Raw genomic sequence first — 21,012 nt, forward strand, 5'->3', positions numbered from 1 at the left:
GAAAGGTTAGCCTCACTGCCAAGAAGATCCTTTCCCCCTTAAACCCTACAACTCTGGGCCAGAAACCCACTGACCGGAAAAAAATCCTCATGCTTACTATCTCATGAAATTTTCAACATCTTAAATTTGCACTATGTTAGACAAACATGTATTTTCCAGGGCTATTCAGAATGTTACATATTTTGCTTCATAGAACGCATCATTTTTTCAGTCTGCGCATTCATGAAAGTGTATACAAAGGCTCTCTCTTTGGAAGTTCCATCAGGTGAGTTGGTCACATGTGTTCATATGGGACGGCACAGGATGCAGGCCCGCAGATGAGGGAGTTAGAAGGGGAAACAGGAGCCTAATTGCTCTCTGTTGGTTCATCCTTATCTCAGGTTGAAGAAATCTGCATGAATTAGTCGATCTTGAGTGTGTCCTAAAATACTTGAAGTGAAAGTAAGGAATGCACACGGATCCTCTCAATCTGACTGTTTCAGTCAACATGGAGAGACTGCATAATGCAATCTGCGGAGCATGAAATTTTTAGCAAGACAAGCCTGAATTCTTGTCGTGTAAACACGGGAGTACTTTTTCAGCTTATACACACCTTTTGTAAAGTAGATGTCATAGTTCTTGTTATGCAAGGTTGATGAGAAGACATGATTTTAATATAAAAACCCCAGGACACGGATATTCAATTAGTAGTTGCACTCATGATCATATTATCAATTACACACTCCTAATTATATTACTGTTCTTTTTAAACCACCAGAAACATTTATTTAAGTACCAATAATAATTAACATACCATTTAAGTAAGCAAGTATACAGACACAAACCTGGCCCCAGTAAAGTTTTCAGCTCAAAAGAAATTTGATGTAAATAAATATCTGAAAGGAGCTATAAATAAACAGCTATACAAACATGAAAGAAACAAATAGCTGCAGTCTTTGCCTTGTGTTTCAGGATTAATTCAAAGTTTCTGTTCTCAAAACAGGAAGACACACCATTAATCAGATTTCTTTTTCCAAGTTCTTCCTTTTCATAGGACTTGGCAGGAAAGGTCTTTGGCTAAAATATAGTTTAAGATTAGTGTTGTGTGACTGAGCTGTAGGCTACATTCTAGAAGAGCCTTAAACATGAGTAAAAATAGGCTTGAGGGTTGAGGAAGAAGGAGAGAAAGAGTCCAGGGACAATGACTCACAGACCCTGGGAACCCAAGGGACCTTCAACAGGAGGTAAACTGAGTCTCTCATGTTCTGAGGAAACTGAGGCCCACAAGACTCAAGTGACTTGCTCCAGGTCACATACTGGAGTCCTGGCTGAAGAATTGTCACATATGGATCCCCTTCTACTAGTAGACAAATAAAGAAATATGAAGATATTACTAGATAGGGGATATTTGCTAATGGGAAGGACCACTGTATCTGGAAATTCCTAGTGAACTGAGATCACATTTATTTAGCAAGCGGTAAGAGTAGGTGAAATGCTTTAGGCAATGAAAAAGGACATCATGTGAAGAGTAAACTGTCACATACATGTGGCATTCTTGACAGTGGTTCAACTGACTTGAGGGTCTTCTAGGTTAAAATGCATTTGCACATTTGAGTAACACTTTATTCCCTAATTTATACCGATTATCAGACATGTATTCCAAAGAACACCAAAGGATAAGAATAGAGGACTATGCATATACTTGGATTTATTCATTCTCCTCATATTGTAGGGATAATTTTGCCTTGAACTAGATTTCTCACAGCATGAATAGTGTGAATGAGAACTTTTCAAACATTCTTAGCCTGCCAGGCAACAGAGGAGGCTGATAATCAAAATAAAAATGTATGTTGCTTCTTTCAAATCACCGTGTAAGGATCATCCGAGATTGTATCAAAATGGCCTCCAAAAATCTAATCATGCTGTTTTACTTACAAAAACTTTTTAAGAAGAACTTAATTCTATTAAATCCGTGTTTTGTTCTCTGGAAAGCATATAATTAGGAGATGGCTTTAGAGGTCATCGACTCTACTAGTTCTCAAACTCAGGTGTGTTCAAGACTGTTTGGAGTCTCTTTTTTTTTTTTTTTAGTTTTAAGATTTTATTTATTTATTTATCTTTACAGGGGAAGGAGAGAGGGAGAGAAACATCAATGTATGGTTGCCTTTTGTGCGTCCCCTGCTGGGAGTTGGCCTGCAGGGAACTGGACTACAACCCAGGCATGTGCCCTGACTGGGAATCGATGGAGTCTCTTAAAATGTAGATTCCCAGGCCCTACCTCCCCGCCCCCCTGCCTCGGTTTCTAGCTCAGGAGGCCTGAGACTTGGGAACATGCATTTCTAACAAATTCACAGGTTATGTTGACTGGTTTTTGCTGGTCCCAAAACCCTATTTTGGGACACACTGAGGTCATCCAGTCCCTGCATGTCACTACCTCTTTTTGAGTTAGAGAGACAAATTCTAGTGTTCTTGGAATTTATGTTCTAAGCTTTTTTTCTCAACCCGTCCAAGAACCCAGCAAGTTTTATTGCTGATGTGGTCACTGTGGGTGCGGCAGGGCTGGTTGTGGCGTAAGCAGGTTGGGAGATAGTAATATTCACTAGCCTATTAAGCTGATGCTAGGCAAAGTCTTCTAACAACACTGACCCAGAGCAAGAAGGCCAAGTGAGCCTTTTGCATTTAACATTTGTATATACAACTGTACTGGCTTCATCAACATCCAATGGGCATTTGGCTCTTTTGGACCTGGTACCGAGACAACATTCAGAGAATTCCTCAAGAATATTGGCAGACTAAACCTGGGCACACATCTGGCACATATTTATAAGCAAAATAGTAGAAAGCTCATGTTATTGCTAGAAAAATACCCCGACATTGCAAAAAAATTAAAGCTTGGCTAAAAAAGACCAAATACGCAGTGTAGCCTTTCCTAGTAATGCGATTATTCTTGCAGATATCAGCTAATTAATGAGAAAAAATAAAATGAAAAATAGTCATCTTGAAACAACGTAAAGTCCCAGAATTTGTTAAATTTAATGGGATAGTAGACAAAGCAAGACTTCCACAGAATCTGAAGAAAATAGAAAGTGATGTTTGTAATTGTACTGCCTGTGCTGTGTATGCATGAGCATGTACACACACACACACACACACACACACACTTACCCACATTCCCCTAGATAGACACACACATCTTTATTCAAAGTGCTTTCTCTCTAGCTAATTCCACATGGGTCTTGACTCTCAGGAAAAAAGATAATGAAAAATACATTTACATTAATGTGATAAAACACAACACATTACCCCTGCCAGCTGTTACATAATATGTGGCGGCTTTCTTAAAAGAACTTCTGGGGCACACACATCACTTACCCTGCAAATTACAAACTGGGTAATTATACTGAGTCAACACAGGTTCATCAGTTACAACAAGTGTATCTATCACTCGGATGCAGGGCGCTGTAAAGGGGGGGGGACGATGCATGTGTGGGGACAGTAGACATATGGGAAATCGCCGTACCTTCCTCTTAATTTGCTATGAACCTGAATCTGCCCTTAAAAAAGTCTTGGGAAACACATTCAAGACACCAATCATAAAATATTACTGAGCACTGACTATGTGCTAGACACTCGGAGAAATAATACCAAAAACAAAAGAATGGATGTAAGATATAGTTAGGGAATGCAGGCATACACACACATACACAGACACCTGCTCAACAGTAAGTGTTTGGAGAAGCAGAAGGGAACACCCTTTAACCGAGAACTATTCTGCTCTGAGTGAACCTAATTTAAGCTGGGTCATCTCTATGGGCTGAATTTTCCTGGGCACAGTGGAAGTGGGGGGAGGAGGAGGATGTGGGCGAGGGAGCCTTTCAGCCCATGAAGATGAAGGCGCGGGGAGCATTCATTCAGTGCCCGCACCAGTGTGTCTCTGTGCAAGTCTGCATCAAAGAGCTGACGCCCGCGTGCACAAAAAATAAAGCACGCTGTAGTTGTGTTCGCTGAGCAAGATTGTGGAGAACCTTAAATGTGGAATGAAAAAAAAACGCAGGGAGGTCAGGGAAATAAATGTCAACTCAACCTACTGAGGACATTAGGAAAGGAAATACTGGGGTAAGGGGGAGATATTCCAGGTGACCTGAAAGCCATAAATGTTAGCTAGTACTGAAGAGCGACTCCATTTGGTTTTATACCATCATAACTTTCGAGGACTCAACTGAAAAAAAAAAAGTGTACTCCTGATCATCACACAGCTTGTCGGCACTGAAATCTAGGAGAGAGGCCGCGTTCACAACCCAGGGCACACTCTGCCTAGTGCGCTCCATAGATCAAGTTTAGTTTTGGGAGATTCGATTTCAAGAACCTTAGGTTTTTTGGTTTTTTTTTTAATCTTTGGAACTTCAACAACACTGAAAATGCTTCCAGGTTTTGATTTACAGAATTATTATCACTGTCAATAAAAGGAATGTGCCTGACATACTCAAATCCAGTTTAATTACTTCTGTGATGTCTCCTGCGGCTGAAAGGAAATGGTGTTTCTCTAACACTTCTCTGTTTTTAATTTAGTAAAATGGAGCATTTGCGCTGACTGGGACCTACAGGAGCGGATTTCTAATTGAAGTCGTGGACGGTGGACCCCACAGTTTCAGCAACACCGTCTTACTCTGAGGGTGCAATGATCACATGCGTCCTGACCCTCAGTCTGGATTCCTTCAAGCTGGGCAGTCAAGTGACTGTCAAGGATTGGACATGCACCACGGCATGACTTAGAGAAGCTTTGCAAACATGGCCAAGGGCCCGCTTTTTACCAAGACCTCACCCGCGTCAGTATTTCCTGAGCTGCTGGAATCCAGAGGAGACCTTGCAAGCTTCCCAACTGGACGTGCCAAATATCCCAAGGCACACTCCACCATTCCAGGGGGAAAAAAAACAAGCAATGTATATTCTTTACTTCCCTCTATGACACATTCCATCTGTTTCTCTCCCTAAAGGGTCATATGTTATATATTTATAAGAAGCATTCACACCTATGTGAACAGTTTCCACCGTCTCTGTGAAACGCAGTCTCCTTGTCTGCGACCCACTTTTTAAAAACATCCTCTATGTCAGCTCATCCTGTTACGAAACTCGTTTCATTCTGAAATCATTTCAAGTTTAGAAATGTCTTTGTACCTTCCTATCTCAACAAATCCTGGGGAGATTAAGCCTCAGGCTTCAGAGGCCATTTTCTGAGGGATATGAGCATTTAGATTATTAGGGTCATTAAAATCATAGACTCCATAATACTCAGAGCTCAGAGATCACCCTTGTACTTTGTGCTGCTGCAGAAAACTACCAGAGAAGCAACAATGTATAACAGGACTAAGCTGCTGAGGAGATCATAATTCCTCCCTTTAAGAGTATCCTACACTTTTTTAATTGCCACTGTAAATCTCATTAAAGACACAGAATTCTTTGTTCAGGGCAGGAAGAAATATCACTGGGTAAAGCGCATTTTCTTCACAATAATATTTTTTTCTTTAGGAATGGAATAATTCCTTAATGCGAGCACAACATTATTTCTATCATGACCTTTTTCTGGACTCTGCACATTTTTCTAGGGCTTTCTTTCCCTCCCTTACAAACACAAGGGACCTGTGGTCTTGACTATGAATCTTGTAGTGACTTTGTATGATCTGGCTTCATACCCTATCTTGTGTTTCCCTCATGCGTCTTCCAAAAACCTTCAAAGACCACACGGCTGACCTAGAACTTCATTTCTCCCTGCATTGACACTGGGGAGAGAGAGAAAACCGAGATGTAATCAACACGATGAAGCACCTGGTGCGCAGTCGTTGGTCGGCGCCCGTCCGGGCCTCAGCTGCTTCTTCCCCAGGATCCACACTGGGAATCCGACTCAAGCGGAAGAACCTTGAGGAATATTTTGCCTGATTTCTTTGTGAAATATTAAATTACTGTTTTTGAGCAACGCAGGCTGTCACAGCCAAATCACAGAAAATTCCCATCTCTCTTTCATAATCAGCACCTCTTTCTAAGAGAACTGGAAGTTAATGACAGCACGCCTTGACAGCTCCAAAATTCTAACTCATCTTTAGAGGTGGCAACTGAGCAGTTGAGGGGTAGAGCAGGTTTCATGAAACATTATGCTTAAAATTAAATATAAGAATCAAGAGTCAGATAAGGATGAGAAGAAGTCCACAATGTTGAATGCCATTCATTACTAACGCCTCCGGAAAATTCTGCATCGGTGGGGAGGGCTTCCACGGCACTGAAACTGAGTCTGCCCCTCCGCGGGAGAAGTTGTGGGCACAAAGTTAGACGGACATTCAAAGTCTTTCTGTGCCAATTACTAGCCACTTCAGCTGAAAACGGTTATTTAAACATTCTGCACAAAATCCACACTTGTAAGTTAAAAACAATATTTTTGAATATTGACAAATAAGACTTACACTATTTAAAAGCAGGCATGTGTTCCTGTTAATTATGTCATTAGCATTAAAATATGTTGGTGTTATCTACATAAAAATATTTTGTAGTTATCTTGTGCACTAGCTAGGTATATCCATAGCAACAAAATATATAAAAACATCTATTTCCCAAAGTCTAAAATGATTATTTTTTAAATGAATACTCCTTCTTTTAAAATATATCCATGATAATCTGATTCCACAAAGGTGGAAATTTAACATTTTACTCTCTTCACATATCTTCTGGATGAATAAATGAACACTGAATTATATATAGTTTAAACGTATTGAGTGTTATATAGCAGTCTGAGAATTCACCATGATTCACCTTTCTTTTGCTCACAAGGGCTTTCAGGGCACCATGTAAAAAGTAAAAGTGAATCCAAAGGCCTCAAATTTCAAAACTTTGCACTACAGATTCAGGTATGCTACTCCTCACCGCCCCCCCCTCCGCCGCCCAACCCCAGCCTGGATCCTGCCCCTGCTGTGTTTGCTGGGACTAGACAGCAAAGTGAGAAACCTGAGCGGAATGCACTCCCACACAAAGAACATCATGCAGACAGAGATGATGGTCATGGAGCTCTTGGAAACATTAGGTGATGAGAGTCAGAACCACTGTAATCTCTTAGGAACAGTTCGCCAAGGTGAGTGACAAAACCTTCTCTCAAGAGAGCCCAGGTCTAGTGGGGCTCTGTTGGGCTATGGCCGCATGACCACATGAAGGCACTGAAGGTCACCTCCATATGTGCATAAGACCTGAGATGAAGAGCACCAACCTGAGAGGCAAATCAAGGTCCAAACAGGCCAAAAATATTAGAGAGTACTAGCAGGGGAAAGAAATTCAACTGGGCCTTCCTTTTGATTTCTGGGGCCAAAATGGCACTGTGTATACTGACTTAGCATCATGTAGTACTCAGCTGCTGAGCAATGCAATGGACTAATCTGGGTCTTCTGAATAGAGCAACACTGTCCTCCACTATTTGGAGTGTTTCTCTCTGCTTCATTTTCTCATGTAGATACATCTTCAAACTCTGTCATTTGACAGCCCAATTGCAATATGAAAAGACCAGTACTTCCTTTTATGCATCTATTTTTATGATGTCTATTACCAACAAGAGAAGCAAATTGATATAAAATGGGGGGTGGGATGGGATGGGAGTAATAGACAGAATACTGCACTTGAAAAATAATTAAATAAATTTAAAAAATAAAAAAAATGGAAGAAAGCACTTCTATCACATAGTACATTTCTCTATCATACCGATGCTTTTCTTTGTCTTTTATTGCTTTTTTTTTCACTCGGCACGAATAGTCACTTTAATCCTTTATGGTTTAACATATGCCAGGTCTGAAGCAGTGTCCCCACAGATAGCTTTTCTAAGACATTACCAGTAAATATTGCTTATGAATTGCTTTAAACAACCTCAGAGCTGCCATTTAGAGCTGCTAGAATATTCAGGGTTAAGAAGAGTCATCATATTCACAATGAGGATCTGGTTGTGGATATAGTTAATTGCTAAATTTTAGTTTATTTTTAAAATGTTTTATTTATTTATTTTTTAGATAGAGGGGAAGGGAGAAATACCAATGTGTGGTTGCCTCTCCCTCACCCCCTACTGGGGACCCAATCTGGTCCTCAACCCAGGCATGTGCCCTGACTGGGAATCAAAACTGTGACCCTTTGGTTCACAGGCCAGTGCTCAATCCACTGAGGCATACCATCCAGGGTAATTGCTTCATTTTATTTAACCCTAAATGACATCAGCAGCAAATGAGCTCAAAACTTAATACTCCTGGCAGTTCTAAATGGGAGGGAAATAATGTTACTTTGACCCCAGGTATTTTTGTATATATTCTCATTGTTTCTAGTAGTTTTGATATTGATGCTCGGATACTAGATATAAGATAGGATTCTGTTTCAAAGAACAAAAAAAGGTGGGAAACAAAGCTGGAGATATTTTTAAATGTCATGGTAACAAGCCACAGTCAAATATATTTCATTTTTGTTTCAGTGAACATTTCTAATTCTCATATAAAAGATATAATCTATTCTCATCCGAAATAGATTATATTTGCCATCTTTTGGCAAAGTTCTGAATTCTGAAAACAGTTTTTGATGGCAGTGCCCACACCCTCCCACTACCCAAATAATAGCACTATGATATATTATTCCCTTATGGTAACAGACATCATTGAAGCTGAACCGTAATTTGGCACACAACATTTCTATACTAATGTAACGTGACAATGTTATTATGTTCGCTATTTTCCATGTGATCATAGCCATATTCATCTTCCTCAACCTGACATTAAATTCACTAATATTGTTACATTCTTTTCTGGACCAATGGGCAAAAGCAGAAAAGGATTATGGTAGCCTAATGGTTTGAGGATGGTGTGCACGTGTACAAGTATGTAGAGGCAACATGTAGATTTTGTATAGTGAATGTAAACTCTGAGACACAGCACACAGCCAGCAACCAATACGTGATTACCTCCAAGAAAAAGTCTGCAAATAGCTGTAAAATGTGGTACGTACAAAAACTCTTGCTTTAAGATTTTAGAAGAAGGAAAAGTAAGACTCAGCTCAGAAGACCAGGGAAGTTTCTATGGGATGTCAGAGTTTAAGTAGAGACTAAAAATGAAAATATACTTCTTCAAGCAGATATAGGAAAAGGAATGTATTGCAAGTGGAATGAGTGCACCCCCCAAGAGGAAGAATTAACCTAGGCAATGGTGAGGACAGTGGGAAAGTGTAACATAGTTGGGAAAGCCTGAAGGAAGATAACTCACAGTAATGTGCCACGTGAACAAGGTTCTACAATAGGCTAAGCATGAAAATGAGAGCCAGAGTCAGACCGTGGAGGTTCATGAACTCCTAACTGATGAACTCACTCAGTATTGTGGGCCACTGAGGTGCACTAGAAATCCTTATGCAAGCTCCAGTAATCTAGTTACATTGATTTAGTGAGTTGCTATTATCAGCAATTACATGCAACATGATATGCAAAACACTGGGCTTAAAAAAATAAAGGGCTATTTTCCCTGGGAGAAGCATATAATCCTACAGGGAGATAAGACCAAGCATAAGCAGCTACAAGGTAGGAAGTGGTGGTTGATAAAACGGCATTAAAACTTTACCAAAGTCAGAGGAGGAAAAATATTGCCTCAGTTAGGAGAATCAGAAAGGGCTGGTGGTATTTAAACTAAGGAGAACAGGATGGAAGAAGAAAATTGGTGCAGAAGAAAACTGATGAACTGGAGAATGAAGAAATAAGCAGTAAAAACTCAAACTGGAAATTACTACAGTACTCAGAAAAATAACATTGGGGTTCTAAATATGGTATTGACACAAAAGAACTGAGGAACTGAGCACATTACACTACCACATGAAAACACACACAGTCACTGTTTTTGTCAATGAGTAGGTCACTTAGATGGCAGTTTTGCGGCGGGGGGAAAGGGTTTCACAAACACTTGTCCTGAGAAGAAGACTGACATTTTGCCTAAGTGCCTCTTTTCTGAAAGACCCCTTTAAGTTCATCAGTTAGTATGATTTATCCAAGATTACACTTACAAGCTAAAAAGTATTCCCATCTTCCTATTGTTAATTATATGTCTGGGCTAACATAAATAAATGTTTCTAGTTACCCTTACCCATTCCATGAAACTTATCAGAGGGTCTAGATAAGCTCTATGCAAGAAGCTCTATGGAAGCTGTGCGGGGTCTCTTTTACAATGTAGAATGTCCTTTCCCCATGTAAGAAGTCTTATTTTTTTTTTATTTTCTGTGCTGTTGAAGGTTGCAATCACAGAATTTATGAATAAATATCTAATTTGAAAATAAAATTTTATTAAGAAATAAAATGTCCTAACTGCCTTCATTTGAGAAAAAAAAATCAACCTCCCTACAGAAAAGGAGTTTGTTAAAAATCTCAGGAATCTCACAAATTCTCTTTGTGCTTTATAGGGAACCAGTGAGGTATGGACACAGGGTTTATTTGGATCAATTTAAAAAAGGAAGAAAATGTGGCCTGCTACTTTTACTGTCGTATCAATTGCATGTCCTCAAGGTAATAGTTACTTTTGTACCTTCTACAAATTATAGTTCACATTAAAGTAAGATTCGCTATTAAATATGTATTTGTGTCTCCATATCCTCACCACCAAAACCCCAATGTACAAACCAAGAAACGATTGCACATTTCCAGAAAACCCACTAAGAGGTAATGATTTAATCAAAATGCATGTATTCTGAGAGCCCTCCAAAGTAATTTTAATGCTGATTTGTGCACGAGGCATATCAGGAGACACATTTGTTGGATGACATTTACCTTATTTACAAGAATATAACAAATAGCCTTATCATTGTCACCACGGCTACCATCACCCAAGAGCAGCATTCAAATAATTTTCTGTAAAAATGATTTGAAGACAGCATGATACTTAAAGTAGTATCTTGATGTTCCTTTAGGAAATGTCTAGCAAATATACACAGAAAATTATATTCTTCATACTTAACTGGTATATAAGGATACACAATCTGACACAACCAAATGGCAACTGTTTTGTAAAACACAGAGATTGGATTAAGTAAAGTTGGGCAGAGAAAGTTCTTCAGCAAGATGAAAAATATTTTCATGCAAAAGAAAGCTCTCTCAGCTACCATATGTAGTCATGTATCTGTCATGACTGAACCGAAGACTAAACATTTGCCATAATAAAATCATAAGAAATTATCAGTCTTCTGGTTGTCCTTGAAAATAAGTATATGCTATTTCCTGTAGGGCAGGAGCAAATGCAGGAAGTTACTATTGTGTGTGCACACATATATGACTGTATTAAAGGCATCTACAAGTTACTTGCTTTGCTTTATGTACATATAAGCATTTATTGAATCTTATGTAAGGTAACTCATATAATCCCAATGGAATTGTGTGATTTGATTTGTAGAAATACAGTGTTTGCAAATGTGTGGTAGCTTGAACACATGTTAATTGCTTCAAGTTTACTCGTAATTCTATGGAAGATGTCACTGGTAGGTAGAATAGAGACTATTTCTCCATCTATGGTGGTGGGATCTTTACAAGTGTCTTCCAAATACTATTTTACTTTGCATTAGTTGTTGGTTATTCCTGTATTCAATATTTTGGATAGGAAATTTGAAGATGGTGAATTGTACTACATTGCTAAGGCAACAACTCAGTTCAATGAAGTGTTATAGTTGGACCCCCATTTTCAACATTGTGATACACATATCTACTGACATGAATAGAGTCTCAAGTAGGAAAAGGTCAAAACGAACAAACTCTAGTCTCTCTTTAAACCCACACTCAAGCCTAGTCTTTGCATGGAAGCCCAAACCTTCAATCATCCCATCACCTACCCCATCATCTGAGAGCTTTTCTTAAATGCTATAGCATTAAAAACATAAAGCATGTACCCTATTTTACAGCCAGGGAGCTTTGCCAGAAATATTTTCTCTATATTGAGGAATGCAGTGTTTTGTAGAAAATGCCTTTATCATTTTGATGAAATGCTATAAATCATAGTCTATTTGAAAGTTGAGAAGTGGAACATCATCGGATACACCAGTTAATTCAGCCTCAGAACCCTCATTGCAATCACATAGATAAGGCCCTGGCAGGCACTTCATGATGTAAGGTGCACACTGCACCCTGTTTCTTTATTGTGCTTCTATTGTGAGACCAAACAGGGAAAAAGACCCACAAGTGGTCGAACTATAAGGGGGAGGGTACTTCAAGGACAAAGTTTAGACACATTTTTAAAGTGAAAGGCAGATATGGGCTTGAAGAGATGTAGAGAGAGAGAAAAAACGTAATGAGACCTGTGACCTTTTACTGACACTACAGCCCTCAGGATGTAATCCTACACACAAAAAACATTTCTTTACATAAACAATACATAGTCTTTCAAAATTACAACAATTGAAAACCAAAGAATTCACCACTATTATCCTAACATTTAGCTAACAGCATCCCTGATGAATACTTTAGTATTTAAAACTGTCCTTTCTGTAGAAACAACAGCTTCTCCTGCTTCTGACAGTGTAACTTACTCACTGCTAACTCGAAGAGTCCCGGTTTTTAGACCCTGGGTATCAAACTGTAACAGCAACAAAGGTGAGCATCCATCGACCGCAGAGGGGCACTTACGGTCATTGCAGAGCGGCCCGCTGAAGGAAGTCATGCTGCAGTCACAGCTGAAGCCGTCCCACTGCTGCAGACACACACCTTGGTTGGAACACGAGTCCTCTTGGCAGGTTGTGCTGGGCCCTGCAAAAAAAAATCCAAAAGAAACTTGGATTCTTATAAAAAATCCAAAAGTGTATTATGCATGAGGTAGGTCACATATAGTAGTTGCCAACACCACAGATGATATGACCAAACTAATGAAATTCTAGTTCCCACACCTAAATTAGATATAGAGAAGCTATAATATGGAGGTTTTAATATAGGAAGCTTCAAATATAGGAAAAAATACAGTATAACCGTAAACTAAACCAACAACTAATAAAAGCAAGGACACAGCTTCTGGTATGGTCATGGTAGCACATGGTCTCATTGAATTGTCAATAATTCTCTATCGCCATTTGAATTTTAGAAAAATGCATGGATCTCCTCAACTTCTGACCAATGGATATAAGAGACACCATGAGAAACAGAGATTATAACTTCATGAAATTGAGACGAGATTGGCAAAACTAACTGAAGAGAGGTATGCGAAAGTGTCCCGGGTGTTCCAGAAGTTACCCTGCACAAACTATGGATAAAGTTATGATTGTTGGGTGTTTTGGATAGGTATGTTGGCAAGTATCGATACACATGCTTTGACAATTTCATGCAATTACACATAAAATGAATAACTGTAAAAATGACATGCCCCATTTTAACATACAAGTCAAAAGAACACTATTCTATTTCTAAAGAATCATAACTAGAACACTGAAAAACAACCAAAAAAGGATGACCAAAGCACTGAAGGTAACCACTAAACGAACATATTCAAGACTGAAAGCCTCTGTGCAAACTATGCTACAAAATGAGGTTTCTTGCACAATGTTCAAAAAGGGGGAAACATTAAATCTGAACCCAAACAACAGTTACTGCAAAAATGGAAAAACTGTTATTTTGAGGTTTCCACTGTGTAATCTGGGGTTTCAGTCTTGTTTTAAACACACAGGGCTATCTACCTTGCAAGTCAGCTTTCATCAATGCAACTTTGTCAGCAAAATTAAAAAAAAAGCAAAATATATTAAATGTTAGTAAGCAATACTGAAATGGGGCAAACACAGAAGAACGTTCGGATTCAAAAAGCATGCTGCTATAAAGGGGGAAAGAAATGCTATGTAAAGCAAATAAATTAATACCAACAGCCATAAATTTTAAGCCAAAAATGAGGAAGCAGTGATTTATTAGAATTCTGCAATACATGAGGATATCTCTCTCTATATATAAAATGGTTAACTGAGCTGATGGCATGTAATGAAGGAAAGTGAAAAGTGCTTCTGTAGTTTTTCTTCTCTTGGATAGATGTGGGTGCACTGCCAAAGTGACAGCGTGCCTTATTTGGAACCCGCCACACTATTTGCCATGCAGAGAGACAGGGTACACTGTGGTCATTAGCAGGGCAATTATCTCTTTCCATGGTTTTCCTCTGGATCTTCTGTATCTTGCTTGCAATTACAACTTGAAACTCATACTGCCAGCCATTCATGCCAACAGCTGGACCTTGGAGTGACACCAAACTATTAAAATACATATGTTTGAAGTAAATGGAAAAAAATAAAGGGTGGAAGAAACAAATCTTTACAAAATTATAATGTGAAGTTTTTATCTCTGCTCTTACCAAGTTGGGTGTATACGGCTTAAGGATTTCAGAGTTAGGTCTGTATTTTCTCTACCTTCAAAATTGTCTTTAACTCTTATAAACTTCCCTGTGCATACTGACCACAGTAGAACCTCACTAATAAAGACTAACTTAGGGAAGGGTAAAAATGAAATGCTGACCAGCCTAAACAGGTTTAGAGTAAACATTAAAAATATTTTATAGTAAATACAATTATAGGTTTCATGGAAATACCAGAATAGACATCAGCCTAATCAGATGCTATTAACAGTCAGACCCTTTGGGGTAAATACTTTGGTGAATAAATGAGATTTGTCTAAAATTAGCCTTTGTAAAAATTAATGTTTTTCTAAAATGTCTGTTTAAACATGCTCCATAACTCATATTTTTATCACAACTTTCTTAGTAAAGGTACTCATAAAAAGTTATTGGATTTAGCCTAACCTATGTTAATTTTCACAGGTTTAAAAACCATAATAGTGCCAATACTAATTATATAGTAGTGACTGGTATAGTAGTAATAATAGTTATTATTAATGACAACTGTTAATAATAATAATAATAATCTCCCAGGCCTGAATAGGTGTAAGAGTCTGTCTTACCTACTGATTGCATCAAATAACTAAGAACCACTGACTAGTCTTCATTGCTCTTCCAGTCTGTGAGAGGTAAGTGGTCTAATGATCTTTATCCCTTGGCATTAGTAACTGAAAATAATTAGTGTATGTTAAAAAGAAGAACAAGAAGGAGGAAGACGAGGGGGAGGGAAAGAAGAAGAAGACGATGAAGAGCCTCTGAAAGCAATATTCCTTGGCAAATTCCTTCCTGGGATAAGCATAGGATCAAGGAGCGGTGCAAGGCGAGTTTGGGTCAGGGTTGTTTTATCAGCACATAGCTGCTCCCTTGCTTGCCCAGCAGAAGGAAAGAGCAGGAGCAAAAATTAAGAAGCAGATTTTTATTTTTGCAAAAATTATCAGGAATACAATGGCAAAATGATGCTAAACTCTAAAAATAGTAAAACTACAACCTTAGTACGTAATCTTCCCATAGTGTGGGAAAGGCAACTCAGGGTACCTGCCAGCTTTATGTGAACATAAAGACATGCTTCATCACTATTTTTTCCTCATCACAATAGTCTTTTCATGTTCAGGTACTACAACAGAATGCGCGCCTATGCCTGACAAGACACATTCTTCAAGGTCCTCACTTTGTGGAACAGTATTAAACATTGGCAGGCATTTGCACGAGACAAAGCCCAGAATTTATTTTTCCCTTTAGTTAATGTCCCTTTTATTTTATCACAGAATAAAATTGGAAACAAGCTACAAGGACATTTGTATTAAGTGGTTAAAAATAAGCACATATCTGAAAAGAAAAGCGAAGGTAAAATTATAATCTCTGGAAACCAAAGAAACAATGGCTAAACATGGTTAGATGCCTGGGCTTTTGCATAAGACACACTGGAGTTCAAAGCTTCCATCATCCACTTACTAACTATGAGACCTTAAGAAGGTCACTTCACATCTCTGAGGCTCAACCTACTTATCTAACAAAAGTCTGAGATACCTAATTTACAGAGTTTTGAGGATTAAATAAAATGGCATATGTAAACTTAATGTCACCAGTGCTTAATCAACGATAGCTTTCATAATGAAGTATTTTTGTCACTTAAAACATAGTTTGAGGCTGAATGTTACGAATCTATGCAAAGAATGTTGGAATAAAGTGATTTTTCCCACTGATTTCATGTATGGAAGTCGACCTGACTCAGCATTGAGTTGAACTAAGCCTGATGACTGGTGGATTACTCACCCCCCTTTCCTCACAAGTGGGCAGGGAAGTGCCATCTCAAGCAACAGTTTTCAAAGTGCGGTCCTCGGAACAACAGCACCAGCTTCATTCAGCAACATGTTATAAATTCTAGAGCCCTGACCTACACCTACCAAGTCAGAAACCCCGAGGAGGGTGTCCAATCATTGAGTTTTAGCAATTATATGAAGATTTCAGACACTGGCTAAAGTTGGCGAAACATTTATCCATAGAGATTTCTCAGTTCCTCCCCGAGCTGATGTGTTGTATAAATAAAATGAGCCATTACCAATCAAAACTAGTTAGAAATGAAAAGCAGCAAGTGAATATTTAGGGAAGACCAAGAACTTTTTACACAAAAAGGGCTTAGAGATTTGTAAATCTTTGGCAGTAGGAATAACGGAAAACATTGACAAGATATTTGGTGACGTCAAATTTAAACTATTTCTATTAGTGTGAACATTTAGTGATTCCAATGTGATCTGGACTCAAAATTTTCAAAATAATATTTAGACAGAGAATTTATTAAGTATTTAGAATATGATCACTAATCCTAAAATATGTGTATCTCATAATTACATCTATGACAGGTATATCTGAGTTTATTTCTAGAAACCACAAAGGATAGAAATAACCATAAATTAAATGCTGTTAGTATTGATATTGGAATTAAAAATGAGAAAAGTGTAAATGCAGAAAGGCACAAACTTGGTAATATTCTAAGAAAAAAATGATGGTAAAGAGGGTGAGCAGTATTAAAACTCAGATATTAAAGCATCCTAGATAAGGTAAGAAAGGAACCAATGTGTTAATTTATTTACTGAATGATTTCAAATGTTCAAATGGATGTTTAAGATTTTCCAAGAGTGTGTAAAAGCAGTCATCTTGACTAAATTGCTCATTAGATTATGTTGAAAAATAACACCAAATATCATTTCCGCTAATACTCTCTTCCCACACATCCTCTCATTAGTTTTCCCTTCCATGCACCCACTCCCATCACGTGCCAATGGGGGGGGGATCACGTGTATGTGTATGGTTTTCTATCTTCGTGTGTTTAGTTGTAAATGTGTCTGTCTGCTTCCACTGTTTATAGGTGAGTAGTCATCTACCAAGCAACTTGTAGAAGAGTCTATAGTACATTTTTTTAATGGACATATTCTCACAAATTAGACCATCTCCAAGAATCACATTCTTATATCTGTCCACTTGAGGGAATTTATTAACTTAACAATTTTGTTTCCTTTGCTAAATTTATAATAGGAGAAAAGACCATTTCTTTCTGTTTAGAAAAGTGTTACACCAAAATGTGACATAAAATAAATGGGATGATGACATTAAAATGAATTTGACAGAGATGTCCATAAATAGCCTCTGGCAGGATTAAAATATAGTTTGAATTTCACCTGACTTCTCAGACTAATATATGTTGCAGAGAGAAAAACTATATTTTCAAATAACAAAAGTTTCCATGTACTTAGGCAATTGCTAAATCTAATAGCATTATTTTGGCTAAAAGGAAATAATTGATAGTCCCTGGGGTGGGAGTATAGGAATTTACATGTCTTTCTTTGCTTCTCCTATGTGCAATTTCCTTAAGAATCTAAACTTTTCAAAACGGCCCAAACTGTGTTCAACATTAAAGGAGAAGCAGCAACACATCCAGTGCCACAAAATTCAGGATAATGTGATTAAATTACATTTATGGAGGGAGAATTGGCTCAAATAATCTGAGGTGTTGAAGTGAAAATTATCTAAAATGGAAGTAGCAATCAAAAAGTACTCCTACAGATCTTAGTCTGAAAGAAAGCACAAAAGAACAGGAAGATACTTGAGCACATTTCTGATGTATGGAATATTAGCATTGAGTAATAGAAAAAACCAATTTTTGCTAAAACAAACTGATAATATATATACAGTGCTGCTGGGTAGATACAAACCAAATAGTAATTTGAGAATGGTATCTACATTTTATTCTCTTGTTTTATACTATTGAATGCATATTTCAAAGAACAGGCTCAAATTGATTAACACTTGCTGGAATAAATATATTTTGCTAGTCTAAATAGGCTGTCTATTTAACGTTATAAAACAGGCATTGCAGAACTGATTAACACACTAATTATGTAAACTAGAGATTGCAAAGAGGCAGAAAATAACAAGAACCATGGATACAGTTCCTGCTTGACCTCATGTATCAGCGTGGGCTTGCAAACAGTCCAGAAAGTTTAAGATTTATGGGATGAAAACTTAACAAAGTGAATGAGGATTTCTAAGTCCCACGTGGGGTTTGACCAGTTGGCAGAAATGAATTTTGCTGGCTAGAGAGCGCTGTTCTTATTTAGAGGTGGAATTGGAATTCTTAGAGCGTGATATCAAAATCTAGTACCTTCACATCCTCTTTCAATCTGTCCATTGCAGAAAAGGGCATCTGAGATGAGGTCTGGAAGCCGTCCATTCAAATCAACTGAGGCCAGGCAGCCTTGAAATCCCTCCTTGGCATGGACGAGTTTCGGCAAGGATTTGTACGTCTCTTTTGCCACCCCTCCTATGTACAAGTCACCTGTGGGAAGATCGACGTTTGATCACAAAGGCAACTTCAAACACACAGTAGGACAGGGAAAAGAACAGTGAGGTGCACTTTTCATTAAATTAATAAAAAACTAAATTTATAACTACACATGTTCCTAAAACCACAAAACAATAAAAGTGTTTGAAGAATCCACAAGCACTAGAAGAAATTCCTAGAAGCTATTCCCACAGAGAATGAAATGAATTCCATACGGTGTGGCCAAGGAGAAGGAACATGGACCATGAAGGTGCACATTCCTGCAGTGAAATCCAAGCCTGAGCCTGGATATTTCCAAATCTGTGGCTTTGATGATGTTTCCCCCACCCCCTTCTGTTTCTCTGATCATCAGTAGTCTCATTTCCAAAATAGGAATAATAAAACCTATTCCACAGGGTTTTGTTAGAAATTAGATAAAATATAGGAAGTTTCCTACATTTTAAAAATATGTAAAAATATATTAAAATATGATATTTTATAGTAAAAATATGTAGTAGACATTCAGTAGTGATTATTATCAAATCTACCTTCTACTTAGACTCGTCTGGGTCTTTCATTTAGTTAGAAGTTCAACAAATTCTCTCTGGGGTCTAAAATTACTTTTTCTACTATAGTGAAGCCCAATATCTTCGCTCATATCTATCTTATTCACTCACTCCCACAATAGTTTGTATATACCTGAGTATTGCGTCCTTTTTTCGGTATTTCTTTTTCAGATAAAGTTATACCACTCTGAATTCTTGATGTTACACTCCATGATTAATTAATTTTTCCCCAATTTTATTGCAGTTTCTAGGGAACACCTTTGTCATCTTTATGCCTCTGAGTTTATGTGTCACTACTTTAAAAAATAAATTGCAATACCTGTTTGATTCTGTTTCCTTTCCTACTATAGATTATTCACCACATCTAAATGGCATTGAGTACATGTCATTAATGGAATATAGTCTATTAAATAATTAATCCACGCAGAGCGTAAGAAAAGTGAGCTCCAAATTCCATAATATATTGCCCCTGTTTACAAGTTCTGCTAAACATACTTCATTTAGCTACCTCTCTTTTTATTGTCACTTGCCTTCTCTCTCACACATTAATGATTCTGTCTAACTTTTATGCCACTTGATACCTTTCCCACATTTTAACACATACTCCCTACACTCCTCGTGTTTATCTAAACCTCTTTGTGTTGTCTTCATGGGACTTGGGAGCAAGGAGAACTGACTGACAAGGTTGCTGATGCTCTTGCTGTTTGTTTTGTCGGGAGTAATAAAGTCCTTAGTCTCTGACCCAGAAACCTCATGTTTTCTGCTAGCATCCACGATACAGTAATAAGCGTACCTATCAGCTTGTAGGTAGAGTAAAATCAATCCACAGGTATAACAGTCTTGAATTATACTGATGAGTATACTGAGCTTGCTGAACGTCATGTAACCATAACAACTAAGAATGTAGGTCCCTGACCTACTAAGGCTCTGAGTATTACATTAGGATATCTCATTAATCCACATAATTTGTACTGAAGGTAAGTACCACCTCTTAAGTAACAGAAAACACCTACTGGCTATGAACTACAAATATTAAAAGATAGCATATTTTTGGTCTGATATGAAATATTATCTTTGAAATACCTAATTTTTTCCTGCATATTTTCCTTCTCTCCTTAGAGTTTCCTCTTTCTTACATTTCAAGCCATTGTGCTTTCAAGCCATTGCCTCAGAAAAGGGATATGAATCATACACTAAATATATAACATTATCTTCTTATATTTGAGTCTTAAAAGCCAAGAATTTCAGAGGAGTGAAATAGATAGAATGTACAGGCAGTTACATAAGACCAAAGCTTCCCTGCCTCCCCTGTGGGTAAGCAGGACAGAAAGTGAGAGAAAACATGTGAACATAGTCAGTGGTAAATGCTCAAAAGAAGACACAGTGCTCTAATTTGAGAGCTGAGCCGCAGGGGATGTTAAAATCCCAGGTAGGCTTATGGGGTCATGTTGATCTTCGTGCATTTCCTCAAGACAGTCCAGAAGCGACAGTGAGATCCTTGAGAAGAAATGGCTGTTTTGTAAATTTAGACAAGCCGAGAGTTTGGGCAGGCTCACAGAACTTTCCCTATTCTACTGTGGTGTGGGAGAAACAGATCAGTTCCCTGAGTAGCACAAAAATAAACAGAAAATGAATGACCTGAAGGGGTTATGCGTACAAGAATGAAGGTGCTGGTTAGCAATTCAGTGGGCACCTGAGCTATATATATAGAATATCCAAGATCAGCTCCTGCACGATCTCTCTCTACACCCCCCAAAATTGGTACACTGGG

The 21,012-nt window shown here is 38.0% G+C and overlaps 1 protein-coding gene across 23 annotated transcripts in view; it reads right to left on the reverse strand.

The window, feature by feature from the left end:
• Positions 1-21,012, reverse strand: part of NRXN1 (neurexin 1) — a 1,091,189-nt gene that overhangs the window by 516,416 nt on the left and 553,761 nt on the right. For all 23 annotated transcript variants that reach the window (XM_037047882.1, XM_037047881.1, XM_037047879.1 and 20 more), the window contains 2 exons: positions 18,517-18,690; positions 12,626-12,745 (listed from right to left, as the gene is read on the reverse strand). In XM_037047882.1, the coding sequence (XP_036903777.1) occupies positions 12,626-12,745; positions 18,517-18,690 (294 nt within the window). The remainder of the gene's footprint in view (positions 1-12,625; positions 12,746-18,516; positions 18,691-21,012) is intronic.

This window comes from Sturnira hondurensis, unplaced genomic scaffold (assembly GCF_014824575.4).
Source record: "Sturnira hondurensis isolate 20B ecotype Veracruz unplaced genomic scaffold, ASM1482457v3 Scaffold0006413, whole genome shotgun sequence".
Taxonomy (NCBI): Eukaryota; Metazoa; Chordata; class Mammalia; order Chiroptera; family Phyllostomidae; genus Sturnira; species Sturnira hondurensis.